The 17,645-nt window shown below is 33.3% G+C and overlaps 2 protein-coding genes across 2 annotated transcripts in view; both read left to right on the forward strand.

The window, feature by feature from the left end:
• Nucleotides 1-17,645, forward strand: part of LOC126767522 (uncharacterized) — a 617,976-nt gene that overhangs the window by 193,497 nt on the left and 406,834 nt on the right. The window lies entirely within an intron of this gene.
• LOC126767597 (C-type lectin 37Da-like) lies at nt 2,528-3,432 on the forward strand. Its single transcript, XM_050485045.1, has 3 exons — nt 2,528-2,656; nt 2,734-2,795; nt 2,858-3,432. The coding sequence occupies exons 1-3, from the start codon at nt 2,590-2,592 to the stop codon at nt 3,329-3,331; spliced, it is 603 nt and encodes a 200-aa protein (XP_050341002.1). The 5' UTR covers nt 2,528-2,589; the 3' UTR covers nt 3,332-3,432.

Below are 17,645 nucleotides of genomic sequence, written 5' to 3' on the forward strand. Positions count from 1 at the left end.
CTTTTTAATTGTAATATTTAAAATATTACCAATGAAGATGTTATAGGATAATATAAGGATATATAAAGATATGCTCTATTAATTGTGCTGCCTTCACCAAGTTATCGAGTTCTAAAGTGTTAGATTGTATAAGTTTATATAATAATTTTCCATATTAGCAATTTAATCAAGGAAATTAATCTCCATTAACGGAATGAACGAATTCTGTATAATCTAATTCCTGGAATAAAAAAATTAATTGTACGAAGTACAAAGCTCCTTGCCAAAAACATTAGGTCATTGTTTATTTTCGCATTGGCAGCAATTGAAGTTTAATACTAAAAAGTCGCGTATACACCATGTTGTCTTTCTGACTTGTTGTATTTTAGTTATTTGAAATTTGATCGTGAAAAGAAAGAAGTATTTGTAAGTTTGAGCCGGAATTTACTTTCAAATTTGCCTGCTGTCATCAAGGGAGATGTAAATTTCTGTTTAATCGCTGCCAACGAATTTTGCAGAAAATGAACTAAATATTTCCACAAATAGTTGGGCGCGAAATGATGTTAAGCGAATCAAAATAAATGCGTGTTAGCAACGCCAAAGACGGCAAATGTCAACAGAGTGACAGCAATAGCAAATGGCGTTTATAAAATCAACAGCAGCAGTTTCGCCGAAATACTCGTCGCTGCACTCGCATTTATTTCCATTCCGAATTTTGGATAATTGCGCTGGCAGTTGAGCTTCACGCTCTAATTCAATTGCCAGCTACAGTCATTGCACTCATTTCTGCAGCCGTTACCTTTGGTGCTTCATAAAGTATTAACGGAAGTTTTTTTTACCATATTCGCATTTTGTGACTGACGCACAGAATCAAGCCTTCAAAAAAGTCTATATCAGTATATACAAAGTAAATATAATATCATTCTAGCAGATTTTTCTGCTCAAATATAAATCGTTTTTGTTTTGAATATTCTTAATAATGACATTTAATACCAATTTGCATAATATTTCAATAAAATACACAAAGTGACTAATTTGATTATAATTCATCCATATTTCTACACGGCACACTGAACTGGGACAGGAAAATTATGGTTTAAAGCTTATTAGCTGAGCAAGCCCTTAAGCTAAGAACTTTTATGATGCCTCTCTCATACACTTTTACTTATCTGCGTAGGCACCCCAAAGTAATTGAACATATTTTTTCTTGCTTTCGATGAAATATATTTGGTATGCCATGCTTTGGAATTTTGCAGGAGAGTGTAAAGAGGGAGTATTAAATTTAATGGGCGCATTTTGGTGAGCTGTTGCTCGGAGTAAAATTTTACTTTTCGAAATGATGGTACAAAAATGCAAAAATTTAAAACATAGTGTTAAGAAGAATAATTTAGAATATTTTAATTTGATTCCAATTGTGCAGTAAGTATGGTCCGATCTAAGTCAATTCTTCGATGGCCGCACCATTGCTTTAGGTAATAATTTCCGGCAACTGTCGTGACGTTATCGCATTCAATAGAGGTATTCCTTATTCCCAACATTCAGTTAGTACGACAGCTAAATCCTATATACAAGTACATATGTGGCGACACCAATATTAAACATATCTTTACATTTATTTAATTCATGCATTCACATGTTAATACTAAGTTCATTTATATTAGTACAACTAATGGTTAAGATATCCTACATTCTACTTTACATTGTTTTCCTAAGAGTTGCAGTACATCTTTCTCTCTTACATACATTAATTAAGCTATCATAGTAATGCATTTTATATTGAAAGCAGCATCCCCTGATTATTGTTGATTACCGTTACCTAATTAAGCATTTATGATATTAAATTCTAAATTGGTTATCACATCGTCCAGACGTATATTAATAAACCACATATGTATACATCGGCGATTCCTATAAAACACCTTCTGCGTGAGAAAATGAAATGTAGTGAAACACTAAAATGATAATTACAAAATCATTTAATTTGCAATAATTTAGTTTTCTGCCTAATCTTGCTACGAACTGCGATAAGCGATAGACTCTTATCAGTGAGTCTAACGAGAATATTGCACAAGTTCTCAGTGATGCATCATACAAGTGAGCAAAAATACAAATCCACAGTGAGATATCATTGACTAAAATCCAACTGGTTCGTAAAATACTAGTTAACAACAAGCATTTCCGAAAGAAATCGGAAATTTTTATTTTCACTAAAAACAAAGACATTGCTTGAATAACTCATTTATCTTTTATTTTCTGCTTTTAGAACTTCGAAAAAAGATCGGTTTGCAAGAAATTATTTTGTTTACTGACCCAGTATGAAATATTTATTCGTAATATATACAAGTATATATAAATAACCAAATTGACGTTTAAAAATTCTTATCGCTTGTGAGAGAAAACTACGGCTTGTGCCTACGGTTCATATGATTTGTGAGTGAGAGTAAAGTAATTGGTTGAATTCGCTACTGGGTAAACATTCTACGTGTATGTAATATTTACAGCTAATTATTATTAAAAATATGATCTATAAAATTTGCAATAAATTCATTTGATGTTTTACATCAGCATCAACTGGACGCGCCCACACCTGAACATAAACGCAACGTTTTAATGATGGATCGAGCACAATACGTTTTTTTGCTCTTTCTTTTGATGAACTCCTCCGTATTTACTGCAGGTAAGACATCGGTTCAAAAAGATAATACAAATTTCAATAATTAATTTCTTCAACTATTATTAATTTTTGTTCTACAGATCAAGACCCATTCATTAAAGTTGGTAGCAAGTATTACTTAGTGGTGTTTAAGGACTCAGAGGTATTCAAACAAAAACACCTTAAAGCCATAATAATTTTATTCACATTGCCTTTCCATTGTAGTTGAATTGGTTCGCAGCTGCTCATTTTTGCCGTTCTTACGACAGCGAATTGCTAACGATTGAATCGTTGGCTGAAAAGGAAGCTTTGTTTTCGTACTTAAAAAATGTAAAAAAGCTAAACTATATGGAAGCTTGGACAAGTAGCAACGACTTGTCGGTAGAGGGACAATACATGTCCCTGAATAGGGGACGTCCAATGCTCTATACATTCTGGGCGAAGGACGAACCAAACAATGCGTTAAATGCGGAGGATTGTGTACATGTTGTGCTAAAAGGTGATAGCTTTACAATGAACGATAATAGTTGCTATAAAGGACAAGCACATGTTATTTGTGAAAAGGGTTCAGCGTCAAATGCTCGTGATCCCGCTCCAAAAGAAAAATCAAACTGTGATAATGTGACAGAAAGTTATGCTTTAAAAAAACTCGTAGAAGTATATCTAAAATATGAAAATGTATTTAACTGCAGAGAATAGCCGTCTGTAAAACTACTTGAGAGTTTTTTGTTAATATTTTTCAAATTTGAATAAAATACCATGTATTGGTAAATTTTATAGATGCTTTTCGTAAAAACTAATTTCTGTTAAATAGTTAAGCCGTTTCATCTTATTCGAAAATTTTTAACTGTGTAAGTTACTATAGAGATAGATTATATAGATAACTCAAAAATTTTAGCAAAGGAGATCGCAGTAGCAGGATGAAGTAGCGGGCAAAATATTTTAAAAAATCGAAGCTGTAAAGACCAAATTTACCCTGCGCAAATATTAGAAGAACTCCTATGTATGGTATGAAATTGAATCAAGGAGTAATTGATAAAATGGGATAAAATTATGTCCTAATAACTTCTTCGTAGTATGCATTATGAGCACAAAGTGCCAAAATCCAACCAATAATGCTCAAGCCACTAGGTATCAAATATATGGATCCTATGTAGTGCCTGCAGTTGACTTTTGATCGAAAATATCGGTCAATGTGTGAGATATAAAAATTAAATTCAGACAGAAACCTTCCCAGACAATAGTAATTCTGTGTATAGAAAATGCATTGAATCGGGTCAATACTTCTCTGAGCTTCCATATACCTAATATAAAGATAATCGAACTTTCGCATACTACTCTGATCAAATTGAAAGGTGAATTTTGTCCATTTCATCTCCTTCAAAGTAAACCCCTCCCTCTACAATAAATTTATGCCAACGAATTTACCAGTCATCATAGCACTTTGAAAAATCCTCCATGGAAAAATCCTCAGAGCGTATAAATTAAATATTGAGGTATTGCAGTATTAATACTGCTTTAATTGTTTGTCTTAAAGAGTGCAACAAAACGATTAGTAACTGCTGCCATTTATGAATGCATGCATTTCTTTGAATGGAAAGGGTGTGAACTGCGCGATATAGGTAATCTGTCGGGTTTGTTTTGATCGTTATGCATTGACCAAATTTCGGCCTTAAATTGTTTATAAAAAAAATTATTGGTCAAAAAATATACATATGTATAATATATAATCCCTTAAAGGAGGATTATTATATAAGCCTTATAGGCTTATGTGACATCTTAGCTCTCAACCATGAAATGTAGCGTTTAGAATAATATCCTTCAAAACCTTCTCTTGCATATACATATACATTTATATACAAGACTTCACGTAAGGTGTTGTAGCTTTAAAATAAATATCAACCAGCCAACCACATTTTCAACAAATAATGGAAGAAGGAAAACAAAGTCATTGCTGAAAATGTACGCCTTGTTTTGGTTATGTTTTATGTGTTTTACTGCTTTTATATGGGGAGAAAACACAAATATTATATAAAACATACATACATACATATGTGAAAAAAGCTAAGAGTATTTGGAGAAATGATATTCTCTACAGTCGCTTGCACACGTATTATCTACTTACACTGTTTCCAATGGCTGATTTATCATTTCTTACAGATTTTCAACGAACAAAGTAAGCACTTTCAACTGATTGCATTAAATTTTCAAGCTATGAGGAATTTTCGTTTACACTTGATTTCAATTGCTTCCTTATTCCAGCTGAGTAATGTACAAGTATGTATGTAGTCCAAGTCTTCCTTCTTAGCACTCACATGTGACAATTTGATTCTTTTATTGGCATTACTTATTGATGCACATAAATTGCTAAGAAGGTGACAAGTGAACATTCCCGCTTGTGGTCAAAAACATCGGCAAAGGTACTAGCAGTAAAGGTGGGGAAGAATAATTTTGCTTTAAAGAAACAGCCTGATTCACTAAAGCGAATGCTTCTAGTTGATGATAAATAACAATTTACTTGGTATTTGCCAAATAACAAATTTTCATATAGGGAAACCAATAGGTAGTAAGTATATAACCAAAATCCTCGTGAAGTTTATATCTAATAAAAGTAAATCTGTTCTTGTGAATGATGAATTTGGCAACTTACATTTACATAAAACTAAAATCGGTGCAATAACAGTACATTATAACAAGCAAATACCATTAATGCTTTAAATGCTTCTCACAAAATTCAGCAATAAATTTAAGGAAATTTGCACATTCTGCATATTTTTTAAATCAGTCATAATAACTATTTTTAAAATTAATAAAAAAATTAATAACTTAGTTATGGTATAGTATAGTATAGTATTATTTTTAACCAACGATATTTACATATATTGCTTACTCACTTATGATATTTCTTAACAGAATTATGTTATTTAGTTAAAATAACAAATTAGCTCTGCTCCTGCCACTAAGTAACAAATTACGTCAAAGATTACTGTCAATATGAAAAAGTTTTTCACTATTTGACTTAGGAATATAGTATACTACAATTTTACCGCCTCATGCGCAAACAAAACACTCATATTATGGAAAACCCACATAGAAGTCACTGTCAAATAAAATATTATTAGTTCGGATAATGATAGGTAAAACAATGTCAACAAATGAGGCAGTAAAGCCGCAACATTGCAAAATCGCCCGACTATGAACAGAAATCCAAAAGTCACATATAGATTTTTATATTCACACACAGTGTTACGCCATTGACCTTGTTTTCGCAATTAATTTAATTATTATTTGCACTTTGTGCAAATTAACATTTCCGTGTCAAATGCATACACCCAGAACCATTTTAATTAACGCCAGCCCAATTACTGGACAAACTCATAAATATGTATTGTACTATATGTACGTGTGGCATTCGCATAAAAGCCAATTTAATGGTTCTCAATTAGTACAGTGAATTTTCACAAATAGTAAAACAAACCAATAAAGACAACTTTTTATTAAGCTTTCTGCTGGCGATTAACAAAAAATTAAGCAAAAATATTACGACCGCCAACGTCAGTGTGCTTGTATTATTTAGTATACTATATTGAGTGCGATCGAAAAATTACTTTCATATATCCAGTATCTTATTCTATCTTATCGCCACCTTCATTTTTTTGCTCTTTCCATACAACATTTTCTTAAGAATATATAGTACAATAAATATTCGATTAACGAACAGTAATTTTTTAATATTCTTTTGAAATTTTTGTTTAGTAATTTCCCATTTCCATGTTGTAACCTTCAAACACTTTCACTTTTTGCGAAGGAAGCGTCTATCATTCATTTGAGGGCTTGTGTACCCACATTTGAACCCATAGCCCAACGCATTGTAGATAACAGAAACTTTTGAGAACAAATTGAGCAAGGCTGAGAATATATGAAAGTTTTAATTCCTCACATTATATTATTATAGGTGTGCGTAAGTGGGAGTAAAGGTGCAGCAGAGATCATCGTAGGCTGTATAGTTCCAGCCAGTAAATACATAAACCATATACTTTTCGATGTAAGTATATTTATCCTTTAAATCTTTTAGCAAACAAAGATTATGAGTATGTGGTCGGGTTTCGATCCAGAGATTTTCAATGCAAAGAAATTCAACGTGTCAGATATCTTGCATAAAACCGATTATTCAGAATTTTTTAGTAAACAGCAAAGTACTTAAATGCATGCATACATGATGGCTCCATACACAAGAAGTACTGAAAACGAAATTACAGCAGAAGCGTCTGTTAGAATACATGCTATGAGTTTGTCAGTTTGTTTTCACTTTTGTCTTGCAGCATTTCCTTGACGCGATTACTGGACATAGAGTCTGTATGAAGATATGTTGCGCCGAGAACTCTCTACTGACTGTGAACAACAAATGTAACGAGCACAGAATTTATACTTCAGAAGCGATTGGTGCATTCAAGTGTAACGTCTGGCATGCAGTTCTCTGCCACTTTTTTCTATTTCTACGGGTATAAGTATTTATGTACATGCGGGAGGTGAAGACCTTACCATTGGACCTTGATAGTTTTGGTTTGCCAGTGTAGCTAAGTATGCCTGTGTGATGTGCTGAAAATGCACAGGTGCAGAAATGTTTTTCAATGAAGTTGCTCAACTAGGCAGAAATACTGTTACTGCCAGTTTAAGAAGACACAAATACAATATTTCTATTCAATAGTTTTGAATTCCAAACTATTTAACAAAGATGGCTGGTGAAGGCGGATATGTAAACATAAACAAATTTTGTTTCTTATTAATCGCCACTTATATTTAAAATTATTTTTTATTTTATATAATTATCTTTAATAAGCACTTTTGTTAAGCAAATTGCTGTCGGTAATGCAACGTTCTGTAAGAACATGAAGAACCCATACGTCCAACTTCGATATTAATGCTATTGTTTCATGTGGTTGCGAACGGTCGTGTTAGCCAAATTTAATATTTCAGCAATTATTCGAATTGTTAATCCATTATTTGGATCGACCAATGATTATTTTTTTATCAATATCGGCTTGAAGAGTCCTTCCATGAAGGTGCACACCACCAAGAAGGAAATTGTTGGAACGAACCAATTTTGGCAGTTCGGTCGGCACTTTATCTTCGTACAATTTACATAACTTTCACCTTTTTGAACTGCAGTTTTACCCTTTATTATTTAAATATTAAGCTGTAAAAAATGTCGAAATTTAAGAAAATAGTTTTACAAACAAGCCTTTCTATATACTGGCAAAGGCTGCTCTTGTCATCAAATGAAATTATTTAGTGAACGACCCAATAGCAGTATACTTATTATGCTGATATTTAATTTATCGCTTATCCAATATAGAGCACAAAATAAAAATAATTATAGTTTGTAGTTAAAGTAGGCCACTAAGCGCTGTATCCTTAAATAATTGCTGCAACATACCTTAGAATTATTTGCCATAAAATTTTTTCGAACCTAATAATTTTTCCACAACATTTCGATACACGAGTGTATGCCCGTATTCTGAGCCCTTAATTAGATACTCGATATCAAAAAGTCTGTACTTATTATTATTATTTGTAATTTATTGCCCCAAAACAATTATTTCTTTTTTGCATTTACTCAACTGGGGGCTCCGAGTACAAAAAGTTATCAATTCACCTCTCAACTGGCGAAAAAATCAATTTAAAAGCGTAGAATATACACACATAGGTTTTTGTTAACCATCGCACAATCAGTGCAAAATTTACGATTGCTCGTTTGACGTTACATTTTTGTATATTTGTTGTTATGTGCGTTTTGGTCTCTCTGGGCTTTATGCTGCGCTACCTCAACAACTGCAAAAAATTGCTGCACTTTGTAATCGGCAATCACTAGAACTGTTTTTTATAAATTGCAGGAAATTCATTGTGAGGTGCTTAATGGTAAAGGAGCCCGCGGCCACAGCAATGAAAGGGTAAAATTATACATAAAAACTATTACCTCTGTATGCAACATGTTGCAAGAGAATAAAAACATAACAATATTATAAAAGTAGGCAATTATTTTATAAAATATTTTCTTTTTTTTTTTTTGAAACTTCAATATGTTTCTATATCATTAGTATATATAAACGTCATCAACATTTACATTTTACAACAACAACATAATATGGGATAAAAGCATACTTCATTCAATGCTTTAATTCCACAAGTAGCTGAAATAACAGTGCTATGTCCAATATTTTATAAATCAAGGTTTACTCCTCTACTTTAGCTACAGTCCCTAACTGAATATCACGTAAAATATTAATACACTTTGATTTTGGGTTCCTTGTTTGTATCCCAGCCACTTACCTACACGAGCTCGAGTTCATCTCGCCGGATCAATTGGCGGCATACTGGCTAATACTTCAGCAGCGTCGGTAGATATGGTCCGGAATGCACTTATTACTCGAATTGCAGAAAGTCTATGCAATTATTTGTTTAGCATATTACTCTCAGATACTTCAGTTGCTGTGAAGTAATCTTGCACTCCCCTATTGTGAGCTCTATTATTTGGAACTGAGGCGTGCAGTTGCAGTGGAAAAACAATTTTAAATTATATATAACATTATTATATTATATAAAGAGTTGTTATGTATAATTCTTATATGAAACGACTTCGCAATAAATAGGTATTCTACGGACTTACGTGTGCTCAGTTATTTGAGGTTTTTCGCTTCCACAGTTTCCCCGTTAAGTAGAATTCACCTATGGCTTCTATGCGTTAATTTGGGTCACGCCTTTTCAACGCCTTTTTTTAACACAACGTTATTCAGGAATTATTCAGCCTTTCCAGTTTCACCAACCACTTGCCGCAACAAAATCATAATTACAAATAATAAACTTATGGAATGTTCAGATAGTATGCAATTTGGTGCTGGCGGCTGCAAATGATGCTGACTATGGAAATAAGTAGGTGTGTATAATCGTTCGATAAATTCCATTTTTGGGGGAAACTTTAATAACAAATTAAATTACCTATGAGGTAAAACATTTTCACGCTGATTTTGCCCAGTGTACAAATTAAAGTTACTTGCAGAACGTTGTGGCTTACTATTTGCTGGGTCATATACACATAGACTTACACAGTTTTGTTGGCAATAGCGAACATTTATGGTCAATTTGACAAAAATGTTTGTCACAGGTCACAAAGATGTTTATTCATACACTACTATATAACTTTGAAAACGGTAAATATCTAAGGTAAATATTCGCTTATAATGTACACCCTCATATACTAATTTGATGTAAATGAAATTGGCATTATGTCAAATGTTAACGAAAGGTTGAGGGTTGGGTCATAAAGTGTTAACTATCAACAGGTTAAATTACACATTGAGCAACGCCCATCCCTGCTACCTCCGGCTGTTGTGAGCAGAATTGTTGAGGTGGAGAGTTTACTGGAGTTTTTAGGAAATTACTTTTGCTTTAAGTATTCAAATTATTTGCAAGTGGGACTTTGAGGCTAATAAAAATGTCACTACTATATAATTTACCAACAAATACGCAATTGTTGACACATTTTTGTTGTTTGCAAATGAGTTCTGCACATATTTACATAAATTAAATGAAGAATAATACAATTAAAACAAGAAAAAACGTTAACTTCGGCTGCACCGAAGCTAATATACCTTTCACAGGTGCATTTCTTTTAGTAGCTATGGCTTCAGTTTATACGGAAGCTACATGCTATAGTAATCCGATCTGAACAATTTTTTCGGAGATTATGTTATTACCTTAATCATTAATCCATGTTCATGTATCGCAGCTATATGCTATAGTAATTCGATCTGAACAATTTCTTCCTAGAAAACATTGTTGCCTTAGAAAATAATCTGTGCCAACTTTTGTGAAAATACAATGTGAAATGTGAAAGTTTTCCATACAAGAACTTGATTCCGATCGTTCAGTTTATATGGCAGTTATATGTTATAGTGGTCCGATATCGGCAGCTTCTTGAAGAGAAAATGACGTTGGCAATATTTCAAAACGATATCTTAAAAACTAAGGGACTAGTTCGTTTATATACAGACAGACGGACGGACAGACAGACCTAAAATTATTTGCATAAGGAAATATAAAAATGTGGCTAAATTAAAAGTATATCAAAATACCTGTACTATAGTTTGTGCTGCAGAAAATACGGGCAATGATAAGATGATTTGGTGAGAGATTTGAAGTAAAAGTACAAAAGTGCTTTACGAATTCACCGGTTCGTGTTAGGTCTTTCCCTGCAAATACGCCAGAATTATTGCACGGAAAGATTTATACTTGTACTGAAGTCTAAAAAATACACGCTTCCAAAAATAAACTGACTCAATGTGACTCGTTCAAATAAACAAAAAATGCATGAAGTCATCACTAATTCAACTTGCCGAAAAGTTCTCCGTTGAAACTCACACAGCTAGGTAGTTGTTAAACTGAAGAATTGAAAAAGCGATATTAGAAGCAGTAGTGAGTTTATTTTTATGCATGTGTAAGCATAAGTACACGCAAATGCATGGTTCGGAAGCATTTTATGCAAATAGATGTTTATTTGCTTCCTAATTATTGTTTGCGCTAAGCAAAGCCAGCCGAGTGAAACTGTATTTAAACATAAACACTTAACTAAGTGCTTACATACAGCTACAATGTCATCACTTTTTACACCCACATATATATTTATATACATATGCTGTAACCCGTAAGAAAAAAGAAAGTTACGTGGTCTGTTTGATATGTGTTGCGTATACGTGACATTTATATTTAATTGGACATGTTTCATATTTATTTGATTAGCTTACAGCCGCATGAAAATCTCATATGTATGATGACTCGGTTGAAATTCTCTGATGATAATTCGTTTTCTGAAGTTAAATTAAAGTAGTAATTTTTATTTGGTAATTTAAAGAATTAACTTTCCATTATTTAGCGCTTTAGGCATTATTAACTACACGGCATGCAAATACCAATATTACTTAAAAATTGAGCTCAATATTTAAGTATGCAAGAATCGCTGAGCTTAAAAGTTACAATTGTTATTTTTTTCGGATAGAATTCAAAGAAAGGATAAAGCAGTAATTGCACCAAACATTTATTTTAGTTAATTTAAAGTGTGATGGTTGGAATACTCCGGATAACTTTTAAAACGGTCAGCTGGTGAATACTTGAAACTTTTTAACACGTCATTGTTGGTCCTAAGATTCGGTATGTTTACCTTTTAACTATTTTTTATAACGGTTTACCCTGTATGTGTTTGAGCTTCGGAGCTGGCAAGCACGAGCGACACGCGCAGGTGTTTGCTAGCTCTTTAGCATCAAAGTTTCCGCTATCCAAGAGGAAAAACTTGAGCTGTTTCAATTTAGCGCTGCAATGCTGACCTGACTTTTATCCTTTCAGCAAACAGTTTGAGGCTCAGTGTTTGCAATTCGCCATTGGCAGTTGCAAACCAAGCCTGCAACGTGGCGACACTGCAATGCAGCGAAAACTTTTATGTCACGACATGTTAAAGCGCTTTTATGCCTAAACTGGCGGAATAAGTATGTAGATCAGATTTTTTTAACGCATTCAAAAGAAAGCACTTGCTTTCAGGCACGTGAGGTTTTTGTTGTGCCTTTGACTTTAGGATTTCAAAAACCCAGTTATTTTGCAAACTCTTGGTTTTATTAAAGGGAGGTTGCGGCACCTGATTTAGCACAGGTTTTGCGCGAGCCTTGATTTAGTTACATAGTCCTGCTGAACTTTGTGCCTTTGAGCTTTGAATGTAAGAATTATTATTTAAATTTGGAAAATATTCAAAACCACTATAAATAATAAATACTTTGTGTAAAATAAATAAAATCTCGTGCTGTCCGTCGGCTCTTAGAGAGTCGCATTGGCGCATGCATGCAACGTGCAACATGCACGCGCCGGTAGGCTGACTTTTCGGCTAAGCGCTACCCAACGTACTTTCATACTTTCACCCGAAACTCGCTTGATTCTTCCCACGTTAAGTGACGTGACAGCTGCGGCTTAACGCGATGCATATTTTTTACTCAGTGCCTGACATTTAAGTGTGTATGTGTAACAAATGCAAGTTGGGTTGAACAACTGCATCGTAAAAAATGTGAAAATTGATTTCGAACTGCATGGGCACATATCGTCACCTGAAATGCAAAATAACGTATCATCAAAAAATTCGAAATTGAATGTCTTATAGATTACGCTTCACTACTTTAAATTACTTACATAATATTACATATGTTCAACATTTTCTGGTTCTCCGATCAAATATAAACTAGTTTTAACCAATATTAAAATTTTGTTTCACTCATGTTCCATTTTATTTCGTGTTTCATTCATACCACTGTAAATTTCCGAAAATGTTGTTACGTTATTTTGCATTTCAGGTGACGATATGTATAATAGATTTCCATATACATAGCTGTGAAATGAATCGGTGGCGGATCGGTGTACATAAAACTGGATATTGCAATTAGCAAGCGCCTTAAAATCGATGAAAATTTACGTTCCAGGTTATTGTCATCATAATTATTGTCATCTGAAGCGAACGTGTTTTCACTCAATAATAATCGTTATGGGTATATTACATACATTGATTTGCCTGTGTTTGTATATTCATTTGTATATGTATATTGGGATAAAATGATTATAAGTTTCATGAGTCGAATTCAACAATCAAGCCATAAAAGAACGTAGGACTCCTTTCGCACTGAATAAGTGGACGCGAGGGTAGCAAGTGACAGTTTTATTGCCGTTAACGCTACCATACAAATTTGCTTGTGTCAGTTTTGTTTTGAGAGATAATGCCATTTTTGTTTTTTGGCGCAACGATTACACAGCCCTTGTGTGTTTTCGGTGCTGCGGAACGTATACGTAACTCTGAATACGTGTGAATAAAATTTTTGAAAGATTAATAATATACTTAATTGCTAAATTTGGAATAATACTCATTTCTATGGCTAAGAAATATTATTTAATAAATATAATAACATTCAATCGAGGAAAGAGCGCGAATTATGTACATACTTAAAGAACAAATTCTAATACTAAATATATGTATTCATTTAATTTAGTAAGTATACATTTTATACATTCAGTTTAATTTTTTACGGCGTGACGGGTAGTATATGTAAGTAGATGATACTTTTTTGGCTTGACAACGCGAATGGGAAAACTTTTAACTTTTCACATCATATTCGCAGTTTAGTGATTGACAAATATAATGTAAAAGTCATTAGAAAAGAGTCGAAGCACCCACTGATAAATATATTATGTATGTCTGAGAATTACAAATGGGTTATATCAGGTCTCTAATAATTTTAACAACTGTTTCGAGGATTGGAATGTTGGCAAAAGTATAATGGGGCATCTCCCTAAGCAATGAAATACTTTGAGGGAGACGGCAAAGATTTTAAAGACTAAACTAAGCAATTTTTGCTCAAAAGTTTGTTGTTATGGCATATATGTATATTCCATTACAACTCTGTGGGAGACCAAAAAGGGGCTTGTTTTGGACTTCAAATTAATAAATTTTGTAAATTTTACCTGACAAGCAATTTGGGTATTTATTTGAACACAAAACTAGCTTCTTATGGGAGTTTTTTGTGTTCTTTGTCGCCACAAATAAAGCATTCACTTAAAGGGCTGTCGCAAATAAGATTTTCTATTAGCAATAATTAGACGATTAATGCAAAATTCAATGTTACGTCGGGATTTGGCACCGAATATAGATTAATAATGCAATTACATTTGTGTAGTCTGAGCATTAGCAAGATTGCTTTCAGCCAATTTTGTTAAGTACATATTTTATAGTGATATAAAATAAAATAAAAAAATGCAATTAAATTTCATCTTTTATGCACAGTTGCGAAGCTTTCAACCACAATTTGGCTTGAAAGCAATTAGCAATGCTGTCAAACTAATGAATGTAAATTACTTGTCTGAGATAATAATTCCGATTACCACCGCGGTGGCAGTAAATGGTAATCGCGAGCAACCACACAACCACCTGGAAATAATTAGCAAGGGCCTTGCACATACGCATTTTGAATATTTATACCCTGAACAGGGTATATTAAGTTTGTCACGAAGTTTGTAACACCCAGAAGGAATCGTCGGAGACCCTATAAAGTATATATATAAATGATCAGTATGTCGAGCTGAGTCGATTTAGCCATGTCCGTCTGTCCGTCTGTCTGTATATATACGAACTAGTCTCTCAGTTTTTAAGATATCGTTTTGAAATTTTGCAAACGTCATTTTCTCTTCAAGAAGCTGCTCATTTGTCGCCGATATCGAACCACTATAACATATAGCTGCCATACAAACTGAACGATCGGAATCAAATGCTTGTATGGAAAACTTTCACATTTGACAAGATATATTCACGAAATTTGGTATATACTATTTTCTAAGGCAACAATGTAATCTCCGAGGAAATTGTTCAGATCGGTTAACTATAGCATATAGCTGCCATACAAACTGAACGATCGGAATCAAGTTCTTGTATGGACAACTTTCACATTTGACAAGATATATTCACGAAATTTGATATATGTTATTCTCTAAAGCAACAATGTAATCTCCGAAGAAATTGTTCAGATCGGTTAACTATAGCATATAGTTGCCATACAAACTGGACGATCGGAATCAAGTTCTTATATGGACAACTTTCACATTTGACAAGATATATTCACGAAATTTGATATATGTTATTTTCTAAGGCAACAATGTAATCTCCGAAGAAATTGTTCAGATCGGTTAACTATAGCATATAGCTTCCATACAAACTGAACGATCGGAATCAAGTTCTTGTATGGACAACTTTCACATTTGACAAGATATATTCACGAAATTTGATATATGTTATTCTCTAAAGCAACAATGTAATCTCCGAAGAAATTGTTCAGATCGGTTAACTATAGCATATAGCTGCCATACAAACTGAACGATCGGAATCAAGTTCTTGTATGGACAACTTTCACATTTGACAAGATATATTCACGAAATTTGATATATGTTATTTTCTAAGGCAACAATGTAATCTCCGAAGAAATTGTTCAGATCGGTTAACTATAGCATATAGCTTCCATACAAACTGAACACATAGTTACTAACAGAAATGCACTTGTGAAGGGTATTTAGCTTCGGTGCAACCGAAGTTAACGTTTTTTCTTGTTTTTACTCATGTCACCAAGATTACCAACGCATGCGCGTGAACTTTGTCGTGAAAGTTCTTAGTCTAAAAGTTTCTCGCCTGTCACAGAGGCATTAACGAAAGTTATTAAAACACTTCCATATATAAACTTGTTTGTACATACGTATTTGCATTTAAGTGAAATAATTGTAGATAAAAGTGAATAGGCGTAGGTACGGTTCAGTTATGGACAACTTCAATAACCTTTCAAAAGAAAATGCTTCCGAGTTTGCTTTGTAAAGAAAACGTAATTTGTTCTTTAGGCATCATTGATAGGAATCGTTTGTATTTTTGAAGGATATTATAGCTTTGGTGCAAGCGAAGTTAATATTTTTTTTCATAGTGAATATAATATTGAATATAAACTGTGTTGAAGTAAATATTTAAGCTGAATCGGTAAGCTTTGGGATTTTGCTGCTGCAAACTCTAAATGTACGCAATAATAACTGCTGGTCACAGAGTAATAAAAATAGGAGCGTGTTTACTCTGACTCTCTTCCCTACTACTATACTTTTTTGCCTTCTTAGCGACAAAAATCCACAGCGAAATGAGAGCCTAACTTTTAATTTTATTATACAAACTTTAAATTGAAATAGTTCCAACAAATTTGGTACAAAACTTTTTAATTTTAAAATTAAAATTTTTTTTTACTTAAAAAATACGAACATTCTCTTCATCGCTTAGCCACGCATTTGCTTTCAACTCATTTGCATTTCAGCGGAGTTTAAATGAAACTTCAAACATTTTATAATGAGAACTAGAATATGTTTGCCACACTACAACAACCTCGGGAATCTTTTTTTAGCTTATGGTTTTCTATTTGTTTGTTACTCAAAGTGTTGAGTATCTAACTAGCAAGTAACTGCATTTGAGTATTTGTGGAACACTTCTTTTGCGCTTGCATCATTATTTTGTAGGACTACAGCGAAGCGCTACCTGCAAAAAATTTAAAGTAAGCTAATTTTTTAAAGATTTCATTACTTTTTAGCCGCAGCGGCTGCATAAAACTAACTACTCTTCGAAAAGAAGCGCACATTTAGGCCCACATATATTCACATGGTTACCTGTTTTAAATAAAGTATGCAAATGCATGTGGCAAGTGCGTATGATCCTTTGAGCTCATAACTATCATTGCTATTTACCTTCTGTGTGCTTAATTCAGCCGGCCTACGTTTTGTAGTCTCTGAGTTCAGTCACCTTTTCTTCTTAGTTTGCCTGAAAACATTTGCCCACAGCGGTTGCAATGACTTACTATCTAGAAACTGTAATAAAAAACATTGCAGTTATATACGTGAAGTTGCCGTAAAGTACAACAAATATTTCCATAAAAATTATCGCTTTCTTTTTGTTAACTGTATGGAAAACATTTCTACAGTGGTAAGTTTTGGAGGGTATTCCATTTTTGGCCGTGTTAATATTGGAAATATAAGACGCTGAAAAAATATTTTTTGATCTAACTGAGAATAAGGCGATTTATCATTTCAGTAATTCTAGTTAGGTCTTGTTGCAGGTAGTATCAGCAATTTTTCTAACCATAAATAATGGCAATGCGGATGTTGACCAGCGACTACCTTTTAAAATTGTTGCTGAACTTCAATTGCGAGTGAAATTGACTTAAAATTAGTATACTCTGTAGCAACAGGGTGCAAGAGTATAAAAATGCAATTTAATTTTCCAAAAAGTCTTTCAACATACAGGCTTTTATTGGTGAACCCTTTATACCATACAACCAAACATATGTAGTCCATTGTAGGATTTACTTGACTCAAATTCCAGCAACCACCGCCACAGGGCTAACACTAACAAACGGAAGCAAAA

The sequence above is a fragment of the Bactrocera neohumeralis genome, chromosome 2 (assembly GCF_024586455.1).
Source record: "Bactrocera neohumeralis isolate Rockhampton chromosome 2, APGP_CSIRO_Bneo_wtdbg2-racon-allhic-juicebox.fasta_v2, whole genome shotgun sequence".
NCBI classification, from domain to species: domain Eukaryota; kingdom Metazoa; phylum Arthropoda; class Insecta; order Diptera; family Tephritidae; genus Bactrocera; species Bactrocera neohumeralis.

Coding starts and splice junctions, on each gene's coding strand:
- LOC126767597 (XM_050485045.1), top strand. CDS start 2,590: ATGATGGATCGAGCACAATACGTTTTTTTGCTCTTTCTTTTGATGAAC. Junction 2,657..2,733: donor CTCCTCCGTATTTACTGCAG/GTAAGACATCGG, acceptor TTTGTTCTACAG/ATCAAGACCCATTCATTAAA. Junction 2,796..2,857: donor TGGTGTTTAAGGACTCAGAG/GTATTCAAACAA, acceptor TTTCCATTGTAG/TTGAATTGGTTCGCAGCTGC.